This window comes from Trachemys scripta, chromosome 7 (genome assembly GCF_013100865.1).
Source record: "Trachemys scripta elegans isolate TJP31775 chromosome 7, CAS_Tse_1.0, whole genome shotgun sequence".
Taxonomy (NCBI): domain Eukaryota; kingdom Metazoa; phylum Chordata; order Testudines; family Emydidae; genus Trachemys; species Trachemys scripta.
In genome coordinates, this window is record NC_048304.1 from 72,704,087 (window position 1) to 72,723,799 (window position 19,713).

The window sequence follows — 19,713 nt, forward strand, 5'->3', positions numbered from 1 at the left end:
TCTAATTTTGTTTAATTGTTAAATAAGGATCATCACTACATGATTGTAAACTCTGTGGGGCAGGGACTATCATTTTGTTCTGTGTTTGTATAGCACCTAGTACAATGGTGTCCTGGTCCATGACTAGGCACTATGCTCATAAAAATACATAACACTAATTATATACACTAGTCAACTAATTTTTCCTCTGCATGTGTTTGTTAAAATTAATCATAGTTTTTTTCCCCTGTTCTTGCCAAGAGACAGACTCTTTCATGCTGTAGAGCAGAGGTTCTCAAACTGTGGTCTGTGGATCACCAGTGGTCCGCAAGCTCCATTCAGGTGGTCCGCGGATAGTTCTCTCTAAAGGTGCGTGCCTGGATGGCTGCACATGAGAGAATGAAGGGTCACCCACCTAATTAATGTAGCCATGCAGGTGTGGTTCCACTAATTAGGTGCCTGGACCCTGGAGAAGACACACATGTAAGGTGAGGTGGTGGCCTTGGGGGGAATAGAGGGTAGGTGGGAGGGGGCAGTTGGGTGAGAAGAGGGGGTGGGGGAATTTGGGACATGCAGGGATGCAGCGGCTAGAGAAAGAGGCAACTTTCCCCAGCTCCAGGGCTGTGGCTGCCGGGGAGAGATGCCCCTCCTTCCCAGCCCCACCTCGGGGGCTGCTGTGGTGGGGGAGAGAGGGAGAGACCCCCCTCCTTCCCAGCCCCAGATCGGGGGCTGCCACGGTGGGGGAGAGAGTGCACATCCATCACATTAGAAAGGTAAGACTACTGATATTAAAATATGAGTTGTGTGCTTTTATCCAAAGCGCATTACAATAGTTAGCTAACGGTACAAACAACATTTGGAAAGATCATTAAGTGGTCCGAGACCCTCAGCAATTTTCAAGTGATCTGCAGAAAAAAAAGTTTGAGAACCACTATTGTAGAGCATAATTGATCTTTATAGGCCTTCTTGGGCTCAGACTGAACTCCCAGAGTGCATGGCAAAAGAGTGAGGTTATTTCTATGTTTTACTTACAGGTTTGCTGCTAATCTCATTTCAGGAGTGCTGGATTATAAAGCTTTACTGGATGGGTAAGTATTTCGGAAATAGAATCACTGACTGACTAAAAATATAAAGAGGTCTGATTAGGAATGCTTGGAGGTGTCCAAAGTCACGCTACATTAGGCCATAATTCATTGGACCACTCTAATGTTAGGAACTGAAATGGTTCAAGAATGGTAGCTTTGGCAACACCATGGTAGCTTTACATGCTTCTCCTTTATTACTACAATATGAGGTGCCAGATGAGGATTCTTCATAAGTCATGTCAGTCATCTGTCAGATACACAGTTCAATCTACAATACAACATAAAAATCTGACTAATGTGACTGTTTCAGACCTACCTAAGGAGTCCATCCTCTCCAACTGCAGATCAATGTGTGGCAGTGTCATAGCAAAAATAAGGAAGAGTCCTTGTGGCACATTAGAGACTAACAAATTTATTTGAGCATAAGCTTTTGTGGGCTACAGCCCACTTCATCAGATGCACGGAGTGAAAAATACAGTAGGTAGGTATAAATATACAGCACATGAAAAGATGGGAGTTGCCTTACCAAGTGGGGGGTCCGTGCTAACAAGGCCTATTCAATCATGGTGGATGTGGCCCATTCCCAACAGTTGACAAGAAGGGGTGAATATCAGAGGGAAAATTACTTTTTGTAGTGACCCAGCCACTCCCAGTCTTTATTCAGGCCTAATTTGATGGTGTCAAGTTTGCAAATTAATTCCAGTTCTGCAGTTTCTCAATGAAGTCTGTTTTTGAAGGCTTTTTGTTGAAGAATGGCCACTTTTAAGTCTGTTGTTGAGTGTCCAGGGAGATTGAAGTGCTCTCCTACTGGTTTTTGAATGTTACAATGCTTGATGTCTGATTTGTGTCCAGAGACGGTCCGGTTTGGCCAATGTAAATGGCAGAGGGGCATTGCTGGTACATGATGGCATATATCACATTGGTAGATGTGCAGGTGAATGAGCCCCTGATGGTATGGCTGATGTGGTTAGGTCCTATGATGGTGTCCCTTGAATAGATATCTGGACAGAGTTGGCAATGGGGTTTGTTGCAGGGACTGGTTCCTGGGTTAGTGTTTCTGTTGTGTAGTGTGTCATAGCAAAGTTTGCCAACACCCCTGTGTATTACTTGAGAACCACCAGTTTGGTAAACTCCCTCACAAGTATCTGTACAATTTTCCATATTTCTGATATTTGCCTCTCCACCATGGTTAATTTGTTAATAGACATCCCCTACCCCATCCCAAAACAATAAACCCCACAAGAGGAAGCCTAATCACACCCAGGTTCTACTGCTGGTATTTAACCAAAAAAGTTGTAATCCGTTTTTCCTGTTGTACATGGAAAATGTAAATGTAGGAAAATATCTCCAGCAGTCCTTGAGAACTGTACTATTAATAACAGTATTTTACATATATAGCACCATTCATCCAAAAGAATTTCACAAACTACATTCCAGCAGTACCACTGAAATGCATCCACCCAAAGAGTGGAATGTGGCAGACAACCAATGCACAGTACACTGCACCATAGTGGAGGAACGGAACATTTTCAATCATGGGATAATGAGAGCCCCCTTGTCACGCATCCTGACCAGCATTCATTTGGGCCAGGAAAAGGCAAAGTCAATATTTAGCCATCTGAGATCTCACCTAGGGTGACCAGATAAAAAATGTGAAAAATCGGGACAGGAAGTGGGGAAGAGGCAATAGGTGCCTATATAAGAAAAAGCCCGAAATATTGGGACTGTCCCTGTAAAATCGTGATATCTGGTCACCCTAGTCTCACCACCTGTGAATTGACTATAAGAAAAGAAATTGGAAGGAGTTGTTGAATTTTTTTACTTTAAAGTCTGAAACTATTCAAAAACTTATCACACTTGGTTGCTCAGGAACATGTGCTTTTGTCTAAGATAAACTATAGAACTGTATGCCATATCTGCAGATCTAAAAATACAGATGTTGACATGTTATAAACTACTTTGTCACTACATCTTTACATGACAGCATGGTATGCATCTGTGAAGAGCTAGGAATACATATTGCTTAGCAAAGTTGTAACATTTTATCTTTAATATTTTGACCTGGGTTCCTTGATCTAAAGAAGACTCGTCACAGTATTCCTAGCCTCACTTTAATAATTATTTACTCCCTTTTCTATAAATTCTACTGTTGTTGCTCACCTTTGGGTACCAACACTAATATTTCCTCATTATAACTATTAATATTCCAGTATCCATTGTTGCCCTGTTACAGCCGTAGGATAGTCAATGTAATCCTAGCATCTTTTGAATCACTACATAGGCAAACACAATAGGCACAAAACTAGTATGCAAAAGCAGTTCATAACTTTCCAAGGTACAGTAAAGTTTTGCTATCTGGCATGTTGGGGGAATGATGGTGCCGGTTAGTCAAAAATTCTGGTTACCTAAGAGTTATACTTACCAATGGAATACCAATTTTCAAAGACATAGAATACAATAAAATGAATAAAATATAAAATAGTATAAAGGTGCTGTACTCACCAATCCCGTAGTAGTAGTGCACTGCAGAGTGGTTGGTTTTTTGAAGTACTTAGGTGTATACAGGTAAAGTTTTCTATACAGTAGGTTATCTTATGACACAACATATCACTATGGGCAGCGCATGGCGGACACTCAGATCACTAAAAATACACTTAACACGAAAACTATACTGAACATATTTTAATCTTTGATGATTCAGAAGGCACTTCAGGATCTTGCAGTGCCTTGGCATCATCATTATCAACATCAATTATCATTGTAGATGTAGAAGGTGTAGGAGATTGGGCTGAATCTTTAATGACCCTATGACATACCTGGAAGCTGGTGTTTTGAATAAATTCCTGGGATCAGTTTGCTTACTTGTCTTCTGCCTCTTTTGCATAAAAGTAGAGTGCAGAATATGCAGTTGCATAACCTCCTGGGCAGTATACTAGTCCCGGTTATTAGATTGAAGATTTGTATTGGGAAATATCAGAAATGCCGGTTAATAGAGCTTTCTGGTTGATAAAGTGCCAGATAACACAGCTTTTACTTGTATGTAGTTTTAGCTATGTAGATAGCCCAGTTGCCTGGTTAAAGTATTTCAAACAAAGCCTAATGTAGACAGACAGAAATATATAACACAAGAATATAACTTAACATATTAAATCAGTGCAAGTTTTGTTGTCAGAACAATATAGTATAATGTCCCCTTTCTATAATAATAATCACGGGCTTTCTTATCATCATTGTTATTATTTACTATTCTTGTAAAAATAGGCGCAAAACTAGAGTGGGAATCCATTGGGCTTTGTACTACATCAGAACATAAGAGACTGTCTCTGGCACAAAGAGCTGACAATCTAAATAGACAAGACAAAGATGGAGGGTGGAAAGAAAGGAAGTATTATTATCCTCATTTTACAGATGAGGACCTGAGGCACAGGGAGATGAAGTGACTTTTCCAAGGAAGTAAGTCATACAGGAAGTCTATGGCAGACCTGGGAATTAGAGAACTTTCTCTTGGTCTAGTATCTTAACCACAAGACCAGCAATTTCCCTTTGGCCCCCGCCTACAATGACAACTACATTAGTTTCTACTGCATTGACAGTACAATGTCCTACAATTTATAATCAGAAAAGAAAACATTCCACAGCAAAGTAACCAGATTTTGTTCTGGTCACTAAAGAGGCATTTTAGTGTGTATTGTTGCCAGACTCCTAGCAATTAAAAAGGATCCAGCTGCTAAATTTCAGCATTTACTTCCCCCATGTGTCACTCTAAGGGCCAAAGTTGTTTGGTAGGATTAAATTAACTCCTCACTGTCCAGATGATTCCCCTCCATCCTGCCCATTCTACTGATTTCCAGAGATGGAGATGTTTCCCTTAAACATTCTAAGCAACTCTAGCCTGGACTTCCAGTACAAAGCACACATGGCCTTCTAGGGTGCATGTCAGCTTCAGATGGTCAACTGATTTTCATTTATCCTACAGAGTTTTGAGGGTCCCTTCTAAGCAGGCTCCCTACTCCTACCTCAGGACTCTTGGTGGAAAGCAGGCTTTTTTTTTTTTTTTTGGATGGGCAGGGGATACATATGTGAAAGATTTTATACTCAATGATGAAAAGTGCAAGTGTACTGTATATTCACAGATGAGGAATATATGTTGCAGTCACTGATTTGCATGCCCTGCTATTGTTTGAGTCTCTAACACATATTCATTGAATGCAAATACAATTCCTTAATGAATATGCATGAATCTGCCAGGAATGATGTATTTAACTTTGGTATGGGAATTCATCTATTTCCTTACACTGTAATCTTGTTTTTATTATTCCATTTGTATTGCACCTAATCTAATTGTAACAGAACAAAGGACAGATTAGATTTCTTTTTCTTTCTGTCTCTCTCTCTCTCTCTTTCTACTTTTCTCTGGCTTTGTTTCTCTCCTCTCTCTCCAGCAATGCTATACCTGTTGATTTTGCTCGTGGACAGCTGTCTGGTCATCCTCTCTGTATGAAGCAATACTATGGACTCTTTTCTTCCTATCGTCTTCCAGGCCATACCAAAGATACTCTTGTGGCCCAGAAAAGCAGCATAATGCCAGAACCAGAGCACATCATTGTTGCTTGTAACAATCAGGTAAGTAGGCATTTTGTTTTTAAACCTTTTCCTCTTTCCTTCAGAAATCGGGTATGCATAAATTTGCTTGATAACAATGTAATACGATCATTGCTCCAGGATCTCACTGAATGTACAATAGATGATGGCACTGGACTCAGTTCTGAAGCCCATACTCAGTTCTTATCAGTGATGTGCTGCCAACATTTTAACAAGAAGCTCCCATAGTTTTTTTTCCCCTTCCTAGCCCAGCTTACATTCTGAGTACATTGCTACAGCGAGGAGAGATGTGGGACTGGGGAAAATACTAATTCAGTTTCCATTCAAATAAAAACACTTATTAAACAGGGAAGCAACACCACAGGCAAAAAAAATTATACGAAGTACATTTGCTGAAGTGTTTATATTTTCACCTGAAAACTCTATTGGATATATTGGCATACCACATAGTGTTCAGCCTGTATAATTTAGAGTGAGGGTGGGAGGAGAAGAGACCTTGTACAGTACCCCATCCATACAGCATTTGTTTGCAAGTCCCTGACATTTAGTACAATATGGTGCATTCCAAAGGCAAAAATTTTGCTTTTTTTTAATGTATTGTAAGGAGCAGAGCTGGTCATAAAACAGCATTTCTCTTCCACAGAAAATTCTGACATTTTGACATGTTTTCTTTCTAAATCGAGATGAAAAGCTGAAGTTTCAGAATCATTGGCAATGTCATGAGAAATCCTGTACTCATGAAAGTTTCTGGATGGATTAAGGCAGCATCCTTGGAATCCCTGCCTGCCAGCCTGTGTGGGCTTAACAGAACAACAAGCCAATCAAGAGTAATAATCGGAGGGCAGAAGATTAAGGAACCTATGGGTAGTGAGAAGAGTGAGGAATGACATGTCTATGGGGAAGGAACTGGCAGTGAAAGTCTATTTGTGGGGGCAGAAGAAGGATGATAAGAGTCAGGAATCAGAGGGAAAGAATCTGGGTAATCTTTTTTGTGGTGTGGGGTTTTTGTTGTTTGTTTTTGTTGTTGTTGTTGTTGGGTTTTTTTTGTTTGTTTTGGGGTTTTTTTTGGCAGAAGGAGAAGTTCTGGTAGATCTAGGTCCCAGATGGTCTTAATCTGACCCTGTCAGTTCCTCTATCAACATGGTTTGGATTAATCTGGAAAAGCATCCAGACACCTGGCTGTTTATCCATCCACAATAGATCACTGAATCTTCTACAGTTTACTTATTGCTAATGGTCAGCTTTTGAATGGTGGCAAAACTTTAGAGAGCAAGCAGCGTAACTTAGCACATAATAAATGGGTTATAAAAAGCTCTGTGGGTTCCCCACGTAACAGTATTGTATATCCCTATGCTATTTTTAAAAGAGCTGGGACTATGGAAATTATTAACATGCTTCCTAGTTTTAATTGCTCAGGTGTTTTTAATCTTATTCAAACAATGTAAGCCAGACTGTGAAGAACTTCAAAAAGATCTCACAAAACTAAGTGATTGGGCAACAAAATGGCAAATGAAATTTAATGTGGATAAATGTAAAGTAATGCACATTGGAAAAAATAACCCCAACTATACATACAATATGATGGGAGCTAATTAGGCTACAACTAATCAGGAAAGAGATCTTGGAGTCATCGTGGATAGTTCTCTGAAGACGTCCACACAGTGTGCAGCGGCAGTCAAAAAAGTAAACAGGATGTTAGGAATCATTAAAAAAGGGATAGAGAATAAGACAGAGAATATCTTATTGCCCTTATATAAATCCATGGTACGCCCACATCTTGAATACTGCATACAGATGTGGTCTCCTCATTTCAAAAAAGATATACTGGCATTAGAAAAGGTTCAGAGAAGGACAACTAAAATGATTAGGGGTTTGGAACGGGTCCCATATGAGGAGAGATTAAAGAGGCTAGGACTTTTCAGCTTGGAAAAGAGGAGACTAAGGGGGGGATATGATAGAGGTATATACAATCATGAGTCGTGTGGAGAAAGTGAATAAGGAAAAGTTATTTACTTGTTCCCATAATATAAGAACTAGGGGCCACCAAATGAAATGAATGGGCAGCAGGTTTAAAACGAATAAAAGGAAGTTCTTCTTCACACAGCGCACAGTCAACCTATGGAACTCCTTGCCTGAGGAGGTTGTGAAGGCTAGAATTATAACAGGATTTAAAAGAGAACTGGATAAATTCATGGAGGTTAAGTCCATTAATGGCTATTAGCCAGGATGGGTAAGGAATGGTGTCCCTAGCCTCTGTTTTTCAGAGAGTGGAGATGGATGGCAGGAGAGAGATCACTTGATCATTACCTGTTAGGTTCACTCCCTCTGGGACACCTGGCATTGGTCACTGTCGGTAGACAGGATACTGGGCTGGATGGACCTTTGGTTTGACCCAGTATGGCCATTCTTTGTTCTTATGTTCTTATTCTGCTCTCAGTCCAGTGTAAATCAGGAGCCACTCAACTGAAGTCAGTGGAGTTACACTGGTATCAAACCCAAACACAGGTGAGCACAGTATCAGGCCCCAGCATGTTAGCAGACCACTTCCCTCAGCCATGTAATTCTCACTGTGCAGAGCTGCAGCACCTCCAGGCAATCCCACACTGAGCGAGATGTTTTCTTACAGATCTTAGTATAATCTGCCTGTGATCCTTCTGACTTTTATCATTTCCCTGCAGTTCTTTGTTTTGGATGTTGTTATTAATTTCCGCCGTCTCAGCGAAGGGGATCTGTTCACTCAGTTAAGAAAGATAGTCAAAATGGCAGAGAACGAAGAAGAGAGGCTGCCTCCAATTGGTTTACTGACATCTGATGGAAGAACTGAGTGGGCAGAGGCCAGGACAATCCTCATGAAAGGTTAGCAGCGGCAACCCCAACCTTCTCTTCTTCATCCTCATCATCATCACTGGTCCTTGATGGGAGGTGATCCTTAAGGCAAATAGATGGCTAAAATATCAGACCTATTGTTGAATTCCTCTAGCATGAGGAAGTTCAATTCTTGTAAGCATTCAGATGTATCATCACACAGAGGAACAGAAAGTATGATTTTGAGCCAGCTGTGTAACTCCAGGGGCAATACCATGTAGCTAGATTTCATCCCATGCTTTGTCTTTCCTCTGATAAATTCTGAACATGCCATCAAAGTTTGTGATTTGTCTATTTCTTCATGGTCAAACTGTGATAATGAGTACAATGCATCCATAGGCTTTAGAAAGTGTTGGATAGTCTAGCACTTTATGTTTTACACCGTGTTCAAACTGAAGCAAGGTAAGAGAAATTTTCCTATTTATCTTTCTCTCTAAAAAATGCTAAATCATCCCTTTATCTCTGGCTCAGAAATATTAGGAAGAATAGTATTTGTGCTTTAGAAATGCACCAGAGTTTACCAAACAGGTTGTCATTTCAAAATATTTCCCCAGAGGAGGATACCCATTTCCCTTGCAGATTACTGATAATGGCTTTTCACACAATCCACCCACCCTCAACCCTCATTACAACTAAACAAGAAAAATGGAATTTAAGCATTAACTTTTTTATAAGAATGCATAGTATAGAAATGATGAATTTCTGGAGACTTTCTATCTATAAATTACAGTGTTAAGTATAGATTGGAAAATTCTCTATCTTTCTTAGAATCAACCTTATTGAAGAATTATTGGGCTCATTTCTTATAGTGTTTTCTTCTTATTCAACCTGATCGTCAACTGGTGTGATCAGTGTAACTCCATTGACTTCAAAGGAAGTTAAGCCAATTTTAATCAGCTAAGGGTCTGGCTCATTGTGTTTTCATCCACTCAGGATCCCCAGGAACATTGCCTTTGTAAGAGGGCTGACTCTGCAGCTCCCTGCAGCCTACCCTCTGTTACAGCAGTGGTATCTATTCTGTGGATAGAGAATATCTGTATCAAGGAAGTGCCAATCTGATACCATTGTCCTGCACTAAAATTACTTGTGCTTAGGAATGTCATCTTCTGCAAATTCTACTGGGTTGGCAAGGTGCCAGCTTGTTGGAATGCCCAAAGAGCTAATGTTCTTGGCTCTGATTCGATACTCGGATATTCTGATTTTCCTTTCAAGTCGGCTCAATACTTTTGGCTAAGTATTCAGTTGCTTTCATTGTTGAGTCTTGTGTTTGCAGCACCCTTTCACTCTCTGAGCTCCATTCCTTCAAGTTCCTGAGCAGCAAGCAACATTTCTCTTGATGTGGTTTGTAAATAATCACTATGTAAACACAGGTTTCAGAGTGGTAGCCATGTTAGTCTGTATCAGCAAAAACAACAAGGAATTCTTGTGGCACCTTAGAGACTAACAAATTTATTTGGGTATAAGCTTTCATGGGCTAGAACCCACTTCATCGGATGCATGAAGTGAAAAATACAGGAGGAGGTATAAATACATGAAAGGATGGGGGTTGCTTTACCAAGTGTGAGGTCAGTCTAATGAGATAAATCAATTAACAGCAGGAAACAAGGGAGGAAAAATAACTTTTGAAGTGGTAAGAGAGTGGCCCATTACAGACAGTTGACAAGAAGGTGTGAGTAACAGTAGGGAGAAATTAGCATTGGAAAAATTAAGTTTAGGTTTTGTAATGACCCAACCACTCCCAGGCTTTATTCAGGCCTAATCTGATGGTATCCAGTTTGCAAATTAATTCCAGTTCTACAGCTTCACGTTGGAGTCTGTTTTTGAAGTTTTTTTGTTGAAGAATTGCCACTTTTAGGTCTGTTATTGAGTGACCAGAGAGATTGAAGTGTTCTCCTACTGGTTTTTGAATATTATGATGCCTGATGTCAAATTTGTGTCCATTTATTCTTTTGCATAGAGACTGTCCGGTTTGGCCAATATACATGGCAGAGGGGCATTGCTGGCACATGATGGCATATATCACATTGGTAGATGTGCAGGTGAATGAGCCCCAGATGGTGTGGCTGATGTGGTTAGGTCCTCTGATGGTATCTCCAGAATAAATATCTGGACAGATTTGGCACCGGGGTTTGTAGCAGGGTTCCTGGGTGGTGTTTTTGTTGTGTAGTTGCTGGTGAGTATTGGCTTCAGGTTGGGGAGCTGTCTGTAGGCGAGGACTGGCCTGACTCCCAAGGTCTGTGAGAGTGAGGGATTGTCCTTCAGGATATGTTGTAGATCCTTGATGATGCACTGGAGAGGTTTTAGTTGAGGGCTGTAGGTGACGGCTAGTGGCGTTCTGTTACTTTCTTTGTTGGGCCTGTCTTGTAGTAGGTGACTTCTCGGTACCCTTCTGGCTCTGTCAATCTGTTTCTTCACTTCAACAGGTGGGTATGGCAGTTTTAAGAATGCTTGATAGAGATTCTGTAGGTGTTTGTCTCTGTCTGAGGGATCGGAGCAAATGCGGTTGTATCTTAGCGCTTGGCTGTAGACAATGGATCATGTGATGTGGTCTGGATGAAAGCTGGAGGAATGTAGGTAAGTATAGCGGTCAGTAGGTTTCCGGTATAGGGTCGTGTTTATGTGACCATCGCTTATTAGCACTGTAGTGTCTAGGAAGTGGACCTCTTGTGTGGACTGGTCCAGGCTGAGGTTGATGGTAGGGTGAAAATCATTAAAATTTTGGTGGAATTCCCATCGGTCCAGATGATGAAGATGTCATCAATGTAGTGCAAGTAGAGTAGGGGCGTAAGGGGACAAGAGCTGAGGAAGTGTTGTTCTAAGTCAGCCATAAAAATGTTGGCATACTGAGGGGCAATGCGGGTACCAATAGCAGTCCCACTGACTGGAAGGTATAAATTGTCCCCAAACCTGAAATAGTTGTAGGTGAGGACAAAGTCACAAAGTTCAGCCACCATGTTTGCCGTGATGGTATCGGGGATGCTATTCCTGATGGCTTGTAGTCCATCTTTGTGTGGAATTTTGGTGTAGAGGGCTTCTACATCCATAGTGGCCAGGATGGTATTTTCTGGAAGATCACCAAAGGATTGTAGTTTCCTCAGGAAGTCAGGGGTCTCTCGAAGATAGCTGGGAGTGCTGGTAACGTAAGGCCTGAGGAGAGAGTCTACAGAGCTAGATAATCGTGCTCTCAAGGTGCCAATGCCAGTGTATTTCTGAGAGAATTCTCTAGGCTAGATACCAGGAAAGAGAGGCCACCTAAGATGATAAATAGGGTATCTAGATGGAAAAAGACTTATTTAAAAGGCTAGATTCTGAAAGAAGGCTTCAAACCTCACAGGTTTCATGCTAATGTTCATCACAACTGAGTGCTGGAACATATATGAGCAAAACCAGACTGTTTTTCTGTGTGTGCAATTTTATGCATGCAAACACTTTTCAAGTATTGACACTTACTTGTTCAGGTGAGAGACTGGAGGCACTGTATGTGGAGGCACAGGAAAGGATGTGCAAAACCCAAGACAAACAGATTTTGCACAAGTAAATGTCATGTAGATGTTAGTGCATGTCATGGTTTTGACAGTTTGGTCCCAAAAATCAAACCTACCTCCTTTATTTTTTCCCTATTGGATTGGTAGTCTAGTGCCAATTATTTTGAATTAAGACTATTCTGGGTTACACTGGGAAAAAATGGTTTTCCTAGTTAAGTTTACCTCAGCATTTGTGGTATTTTCCATTCTACCTGCAGGAAATTCTGTAAATACTATGGTGAAATAAATGTTAATTCTTATTGTCACTAACTGTGACCTGCAACAGCCACCAAAACACAAAGGACCTGATCCGAGGCCCATTAAAATCAACAGAAAGATTCTCATTGGCTTCAGTGGGCTTTTGTTCAGGCTTTTATAAAAATATCACAACATTTGCGGGTACACATTTGCATACAACAAAATGGTGGCCATTTTTGTATGAATTTGTAGAAAGAGAACATTTTCTTTAAAACATTCCTACTTTTTTTCTGTTTTCCAAAGTTCCTTTAAATCCATTTTTCATTCTGCTTTGCAAATGGTCTGCTCCTTGAATTTCTACTTGCCATACATTTTGAGCCTGTGCTAGAAGGAAATACACATTTTACTTCTGCATGTATGCAAGGGATATAAGTGTACATATTTGATGCCCTCTTATTGCTCCCCTCTCATAGCAAATAGCTTATCCTTTGATCAGAGTATGCTTCTAATAAGAAAAAAAAAGTGTGTCTTGTGTTTACAAAGGATACCAGATTCACAGCACTGGAAACTGAAGTCAACAGATCAGAGACAGCATAAGATGCGTCAATAACTTTCTCAAATCCCCAAGCTATCAACCCATGCTACATTCATACCAGTAACTTTGACATGAAAAGTTTTCTATCCCAATACAATTATCTGAGTCTGTCGGTCTCATAGATCTCAATGTTCTAAAAACAAATAAAATATCAACATGGCCATGGCACTCTCATGCTGTTGGAGTTTGGCTAGACTTTCAGGAAACAACTTCATCCAGTATCAGAGGGGTAGCTGTGTTAGTCTGGATCTGTAAAAGCAGCAAAGAGTCCTGTGGCACCTTAACAGACGTATTGGACCATGAGTTTTCGTGCATCCATGCATACATCCAACAAAGTGGGTCTATAAGGTGCCACAGGACTCTTTGCTACTTTTATCTTCATCCAGGTAAGCAGATGTTGAGATATAATAGCATTAAAATATGCTTGCGGGGTTGACTTTGGACCCTTACAATTTTATTGCCACTAGTGGATGGAGATCCGTAGCTGTACTGATGTCACGGGGAAAAAATAATTGAAGGGACATAAAGATTAATAGTTAGATATAAAAAAAATCATAGCTACTGAATTAGTGAATTTCAGCAAAAGAGGAAAGACAAACCAGTCAGCTGAGTTGCTTCAAACATTTGCAGAAAGAGCTAGTATAGCTTATCCTGATTTTGTTATTTTAAAAGTAATTATTCCCATTTTCTGGAAGATAACAGAAACACAGTATCATCAATCCCAAACATTAACAAAATAACATGCCAGACCTCAAAAAAAGTCATGAGATTGGCTTAAAAAGCATGAGGTTTAAAAAAAAAAATCTTTGCCTTCTGGTTACTGAGCCTGTAGAGTACACTCATACCACTTTTTCAGGCTTTTCTCTGCAACCATGAGGCCAGAAACTTTTTTTTTAAATGAAGCTGAGAGTTTTCAGCTAATCATCTGTTTCCAGGAACTGTTGCTTTAATAGTATAATAATACCTAACACTTAGATAGAGCTTTGCATCTCAAAGAATATGACAATCATTAATGTATTTATCCTCACAACACCCCTGTGAAGTAGGGAAGGGCTACTGATATGGTAAGTCATTGCTACAGATGGAGAACTGAGGCACAGAGAGGCTAAATGACTTGCTCAAAGCCACAGGGGAAGGCTGTGACGGAGCAGGGGATTGAAGCCAGGTCTCCCAAGTCCTAGCCTAGTACCCTAACCATATTGCAAAACTTGCAATAAAAACACAATAGTTGGCAACAAACTCATCTAGGCACAGGTGATGGTCTACAATGGGAGATGGGGCAGACTGAAAGTGTCAGCCAGTGGCAGTTCTTCAGTGCAGGGAGCAAGGGAGCGAAGCAGCAGGAATGGGTTTTCTACATTGGAAAGGGGTATTGTGAGAATAAACATATTAGAGATTGTGAGGCATTCAGATATGATGGGAATGGTAAATGGGTATTTAAGAGGGTGAGGGTGCAAAGGAGCTATAGGGTGTCATACTTGGACACCAGTCACCATTGTTATACACACAGTCATTAATTGTGAGTTCATATTGCAAAGCTAATAAGATACAGAGGTCTAAATTCAGATCTGATGTAAGCAAGTGCAAATCTACTAAAGTCATTAGAGTTGCAGTCTCACCTACAGTGTCTAAATTAGGCCCATGACTCCCTTCCCTTCTTTTCCTATTAAAAAATAGTTCCTCTAGAAAGATTGATTTACCATATTAAATGCAATTCTGTATGTTAGATAAGGGGATAAAAAGAACAAATTGTTCATGCAGTTTTTGTTCTCCGCTAGCCCCTTGTTTTCATTCCTTCTAGATTTTTTTCCCCATCCCAAGTCAAGGTACATGAGTTCTTGTTCAGTTCATTTTCTGCTTACATGATAAACTTGTCAGTGTTTGACTGATTGGTTCTCTGGACATGTTCTGGTTCATTTGTAAGGGCATTTTCCCATTGCTTTGCTATTTCTAGCATGGGAGTCTCATTTTATTCACTTTAAAAACCGAGGTTATCGCAGCCCTGAATCCATATGTCAGAGTGAGGGTTGCTGGTGTGTAGGCAGCAGCTGTAATAAAATGTAGAAACCTGTGAGGTAACATAAGCAAAACATTGAACAAATAGTAAGCAAACATGGACAACAGTTTTGTAATTCACTATGCAACCAGTTTTTGTTTCCATAATATTAGGAGCATTCTGTATACAAATAACAACATTAATCATTTATATAGCATTTTCCACCTTAAAGAATGCTAATGGATGTAACAATAATGCACACATAGCACCAGTGAAATATAGCCATCTCAGGACACCTCAAAATGGAACGCACTGGTGAAAGAAGAGCTGCACGGGTAAGGACTCTGGGACAAGACCTACTCTTATAAAAAGTGCTGTGGTAGCTTTAAAGCCAATGCCCAGCAACAAAGCACTCTGTATTTATGGTGTACCATGCATGCTGCAAGGGAACCAATTAAATTTAACAGAAGCCACGTCTTGTAATCTAAGAAAGATAAATGAGTTCTTCAAACTCATCTTATCTATTAATTTACAAGTTCGAGGTTAAAGTCTAAGTGTAGGACCACATAGGAATTCTATGAGTCAGACTATGAGCCCTTTACTTGTGCTGGTGAACAATAGGTCTGCTCCTGTGGGTAAACTGAGGTCAGTGAGACTACTCCTGTAACTGTTCACTGCAACAAGCAAGGGGCTCACAACCTGGCCCTATTCATCACTTTAAACCAATGGATCCCAACTATTTCTTGCTGGAGCTGCCCCTTAGATTGAGCTAGTGGAGGAGTGCACCTCCTCACCCAAACTCCCAGAATAGTTCTTCGCTCTCATTTTCTCGCATGTCCTTTTCTGTTTGTTTTCTTTTCGGTCTCCCGTGTAGCCTTTTCTTTTCTGTGCATTTTCTTTCTCCTTTTCACTGCACGGTGACTGAAGAGATAGTGTAAATGACAACATCACATGAAGCAAGAGAGCAGAAGCTAAGCTGTGAAGAGGATTTTAAGGCAGTGTATGAAACTGTTTTTTGTTTGATTTTGAGAACAACCATTTAATGTCAATCACTGACTAGTATACCTTGGAATACAAGCGCAGACTTTGTTAAAGATGCCACACTTTTATCTTTTCAATTAAGGGCTTAAGAGCTAACAATAAACATTTCTGACACTTCCTACTGGCCTTCCCAGGGAAGACTAGACTTTACATTCCTAACGTTTTGGAGTTAAAAGCCATACAGAAAATAAACAAAGAAACCATTCATGCCTTTATCCATCACCAAGAAGAAAAAAGGAGCGCAAGCCCAACTGTTAAAAAATCCTATGCACATCACCTTTGAGTGAGAGAGAGAGAGACAGACATACAGAGACAGAGACAGAATCGGGGAGAGGAGCATGGACTGAAAACCAAAATAAGTGCATTTAGTTCAAAGTGTGTCAGAGACAGAAAGGGATGGAGGAGAAGCGGAGCATGGATCACACAATAAAATGTTCATGAAACAAACCCCACAACCATAACTTCATATTTTTCCATTTTCAAATTATAATAATACATAGCTCTTATCTGTCATTTTTATCAGTAGATCTCAAAGTGGTTTGCAAAAGGGGATAAGTATCATTATCCCTATTTTATAGATGGGGAAACTGAGGCACAGGAAGTGATGTGACTTGCCTAAGGTCCTCCAGCATGCCAGAATTGGGACCAGAACCCAAGTCTCCCATTTGCCAGTCCAGTGCTCTGTCCTCTAGATAGTGATTTGAGACCAGCTGAGCACTCAACTGTAGAATTATCTTCTTTATTGACATGAAGCTGGCAAAGTTGGAGACTCTTTTTGTTTTGTTTTTTTACAAGAAACTTGAGTTTACTGACTAGACAGATTCTCTTCAATGCTCCCAAGTTCAGAATTTTCAGGCTAAATGAGAGAACAAATAAATGTTTCTTTGTTCCAAAAGGATTTTTACTGTGAAAACTACTTAAAGAAAGGGGGTGACACTGAAGAGATCCAGTTATTTCATCATGGAATGTTTGTCAAGACACATCTCAGGGGTCACATCTGCTTTGATAAAATCTAGTTGCACATGTCCCGCCTGGAACTTTTGTCAAGCAAAAGCCCAGTTTTATTACACACGAGACTTGGAGTGAAGAAGCCCAACATGGAAATTCTCACCATATAGGACTAAATATTTCTTATGAAAAGCAATGTGATAGGAATAAAGCTAACAGATGTCATTTTACTGCCCAAATATGATGTGATGAAAAAGACCAAAGTGAAGTAAATTGGACCTGAGTTCCTACATGGTTACTTCAGGAAAACCAAAGGCCTGACTTTGCCCCATGAGTTATGGTAAGGTGGGTAATTTTTGGAGATTGATACTATTGAACTACTGTAAAAGAAAGACAGTTATCTTGCAAAATTAACACAAAAGACTGAATTCTTTGGAGTAAGAATTGTTCTCCTACTCTATACATCTGATCCTTCAATGAGTTCTGATGGCAACAGAGCTCTGCAGGACAGAGGAGCCCTTCTGCCTGGAGCTCATTGCAGGATTATGGTCTATAGTTGCACACCACCTCCTTCTATGGAGCCCTCCAGGTGCTATTGTAATGCAAATAATAAGATGCAGTTGTAAATGTGTCAATGTTTTATCCACAGACTCTACTAACCGAGACTCCCTGGATATGATTGAACGGTGTATATGCCTGGTGTGTCTGGATGGCCCAAGTGGAGTGGAACTCAACAATACAAATATGGCTTTGCAACTTCTACATGGGGGAGGCTATGATAAAAATGGTGCCAATCGCTGGTATGACAAACCCATGCAGGTAAAATCTTAATGTACTTGGACATGTAATTGCTCTGATACACACTAACAATGACATATTCAACTCTCATGTGTCAGGGCTGATCATCACAGGGGTCCGGATGGATACCCATCTGCATGCCATAGTAGGCCACGTACATCACAGAGGGTTTTCATTTCCTTTGGAGTATCAAACATAGACCACGAGCAAAGGCAGGATAGTCAGATGGGGAATCAGCAGAGTGAAGGGGTGGGGGTCATAGCAGCATGTCAAGCAAGAGGCTGGGAAGCACTGGCACTGAGACCAGAATGGCTTCCTGCCCATGAGTGACGGCAGACAAGGGAAGCAAGACCTACTTGGGGAATAGGAAGTGTTGCAGTGTATAGTGTGTCCTTTTTAACACTTAATCACTTGCAGAATTCATAATGCTACTTTTACCCTTGTAGCTGAGAAGAGATCTATCTCGTCTACATTCCAGAACGTCTTTACCCCTGACTAAAAGAAAGAAAAAAGGTTAAATTAGGAAATCTAGAACAAGAAAAAGGATGAGAGCAGCTGATATTTCCTCTCCTTTTCAAGTCTTTCACTTTAACCTCAAGCTCTCCCAACTCTGGTCCTAGTGGACCTCTGGAGGTAGCAGGTTCCAGACATGTGCAAATAACACAGCAGAGAAATAACAATGTCATCTTGCTAAGTTGCTGCCATCAGCATATTTGCTTTTTCCTATCCAAAGCACAGTGCATTCAGTACATTATCCTATGCTTATTATTTATGCGATGGCATTTCCCTTGCTAGTTTGTTGTGGGAAGAGATGGAGTCTGTGGCACTGTGTGTGAACACTCCCCTTTCGATGGGATCGTCCTGGTACAGTGCACCGAACATTTGCTCAAGCACATGTAAGTCCTCTTTCATTATTAACATAACAGGACAGCATCCAGGTGTTTTTTTACTCGAATGCATTAACTGGCCCTCTTAAGTGTTAAAAGAAATGAACGTACCTGAAAACAAAAAATACGGTATCTGCTCTAAACATACTGGGATCCTCTTGCAGAGTGAAATTCATCCCTATGGCTTTAGCCCCACTTCACGTTTCCCACCCCCGCCCCCGCTTTCCCGGAACAACTTTCACACTCTTAATTATGGTTCTTTATAACTGGAATCGCAGTTTGCACATTAGAAAGCATTGAAATAGTTTAGGACTTTCATTTTCCTCCGCTTTTGTTTAACGGACCAAATCCTTGATATCAGTGGGAGTTTCACCCTTGGCTTTGCCCCAACAAGTGGAAATGGACCCAAGTAAAAATCATGTGTCTAAAGACAACTCAAACTGATCGGCTCTTTGGAGTTACTCTTGCTTTACACTGGTGTTAAGTGACATTAAAATTAGGCCCATTGCATTTATGTGTTTTTCCCAGCAAAACAGAACATCTGTAATATCAGAGCTTACTCTGGTTTCTCCAGCATGTCAGGAACTAATGATTTACCAAGAAAACGGCTATCACACCATTCGTAAGAAATAGGTTGTTACCATGTCCTTATGTATTTTCTCTGACATGTTTACAGGAAGGAAAGCTCTAAGAAATTAGTCAGAGCTGATTCAGTGAGTGAACTTCCTACTCCAAGGAGATTGAGATGGAAATGCTCTCCAGAAATTCAGGGACACTTAGCATCATCAGCAGAAAAACTTCAGAGGTACGGCACTTTTCTGAACTGCTTCAAGTTGTGAGCCACCTAACAAACAACTAATTTATTATACAGCTCAATCCCACCCAGTGCTGAATATCCTCAACTCCCATGAAAACAAAAGGTGCTCAGTGCATCACAGGATCAGGCCTTTAAGGCTGTACGGTTAATACAATGCAGTAGGAACTGCACTATCATTACATTCCTTTCATGTAAATATAGGAGAAGCTAATGATAACTACAAATACCACTGGAAATAATTTTGATACAGCATTCATTATTTACATAAAATGCGAACAATGGCCTCTATTTGTACAGGTATATGGTTTGATCTGACCCAGACATAGCCATGCCTGTGGGGGAAATATATTTAGGGGAATTGTAAACAACTGGTTTGAA

At 40.4% G+C, this 19,713-nt stretch overlaps 1 protein-coding gene across 1 annotated transcript in view; it reads left to right on the forward strand.

Annotated features, from left to right (window-relative positions):
* CHAT (choline O-acetyltransferase) overlaps positions 1-19,713 on the forward strand; it is a 46,663-nt gene that overhangs the window by 12,756 nt on the left and 14,194 nt on the right. The window contains exons 5-10 of the mRNA XM_034777666.1: positions 1,014-1,067; positions 5,507-5,687; positions 8,345-8,522; positions 17,483-17,652; positions 18,427-18,527; positions 19,195-19,323. Coding sequence (XP_034633557.1) covers positions 1,014-1,067; positions 5,507-5,687; positions 8,345-8,522; positions 17,483-17,652; positions 18,427-18,527; positions 19,195-19,323 — 813 coding nt within the window. The remainder of the gene's footprint in view (positions 1-1,013; positions 1,068-5,506; positions 5,688-8,344; positions 8,523-17,482; positions 17,653-18,426; positions 18,528-19,194; positions 19,324-19,713) is intronic.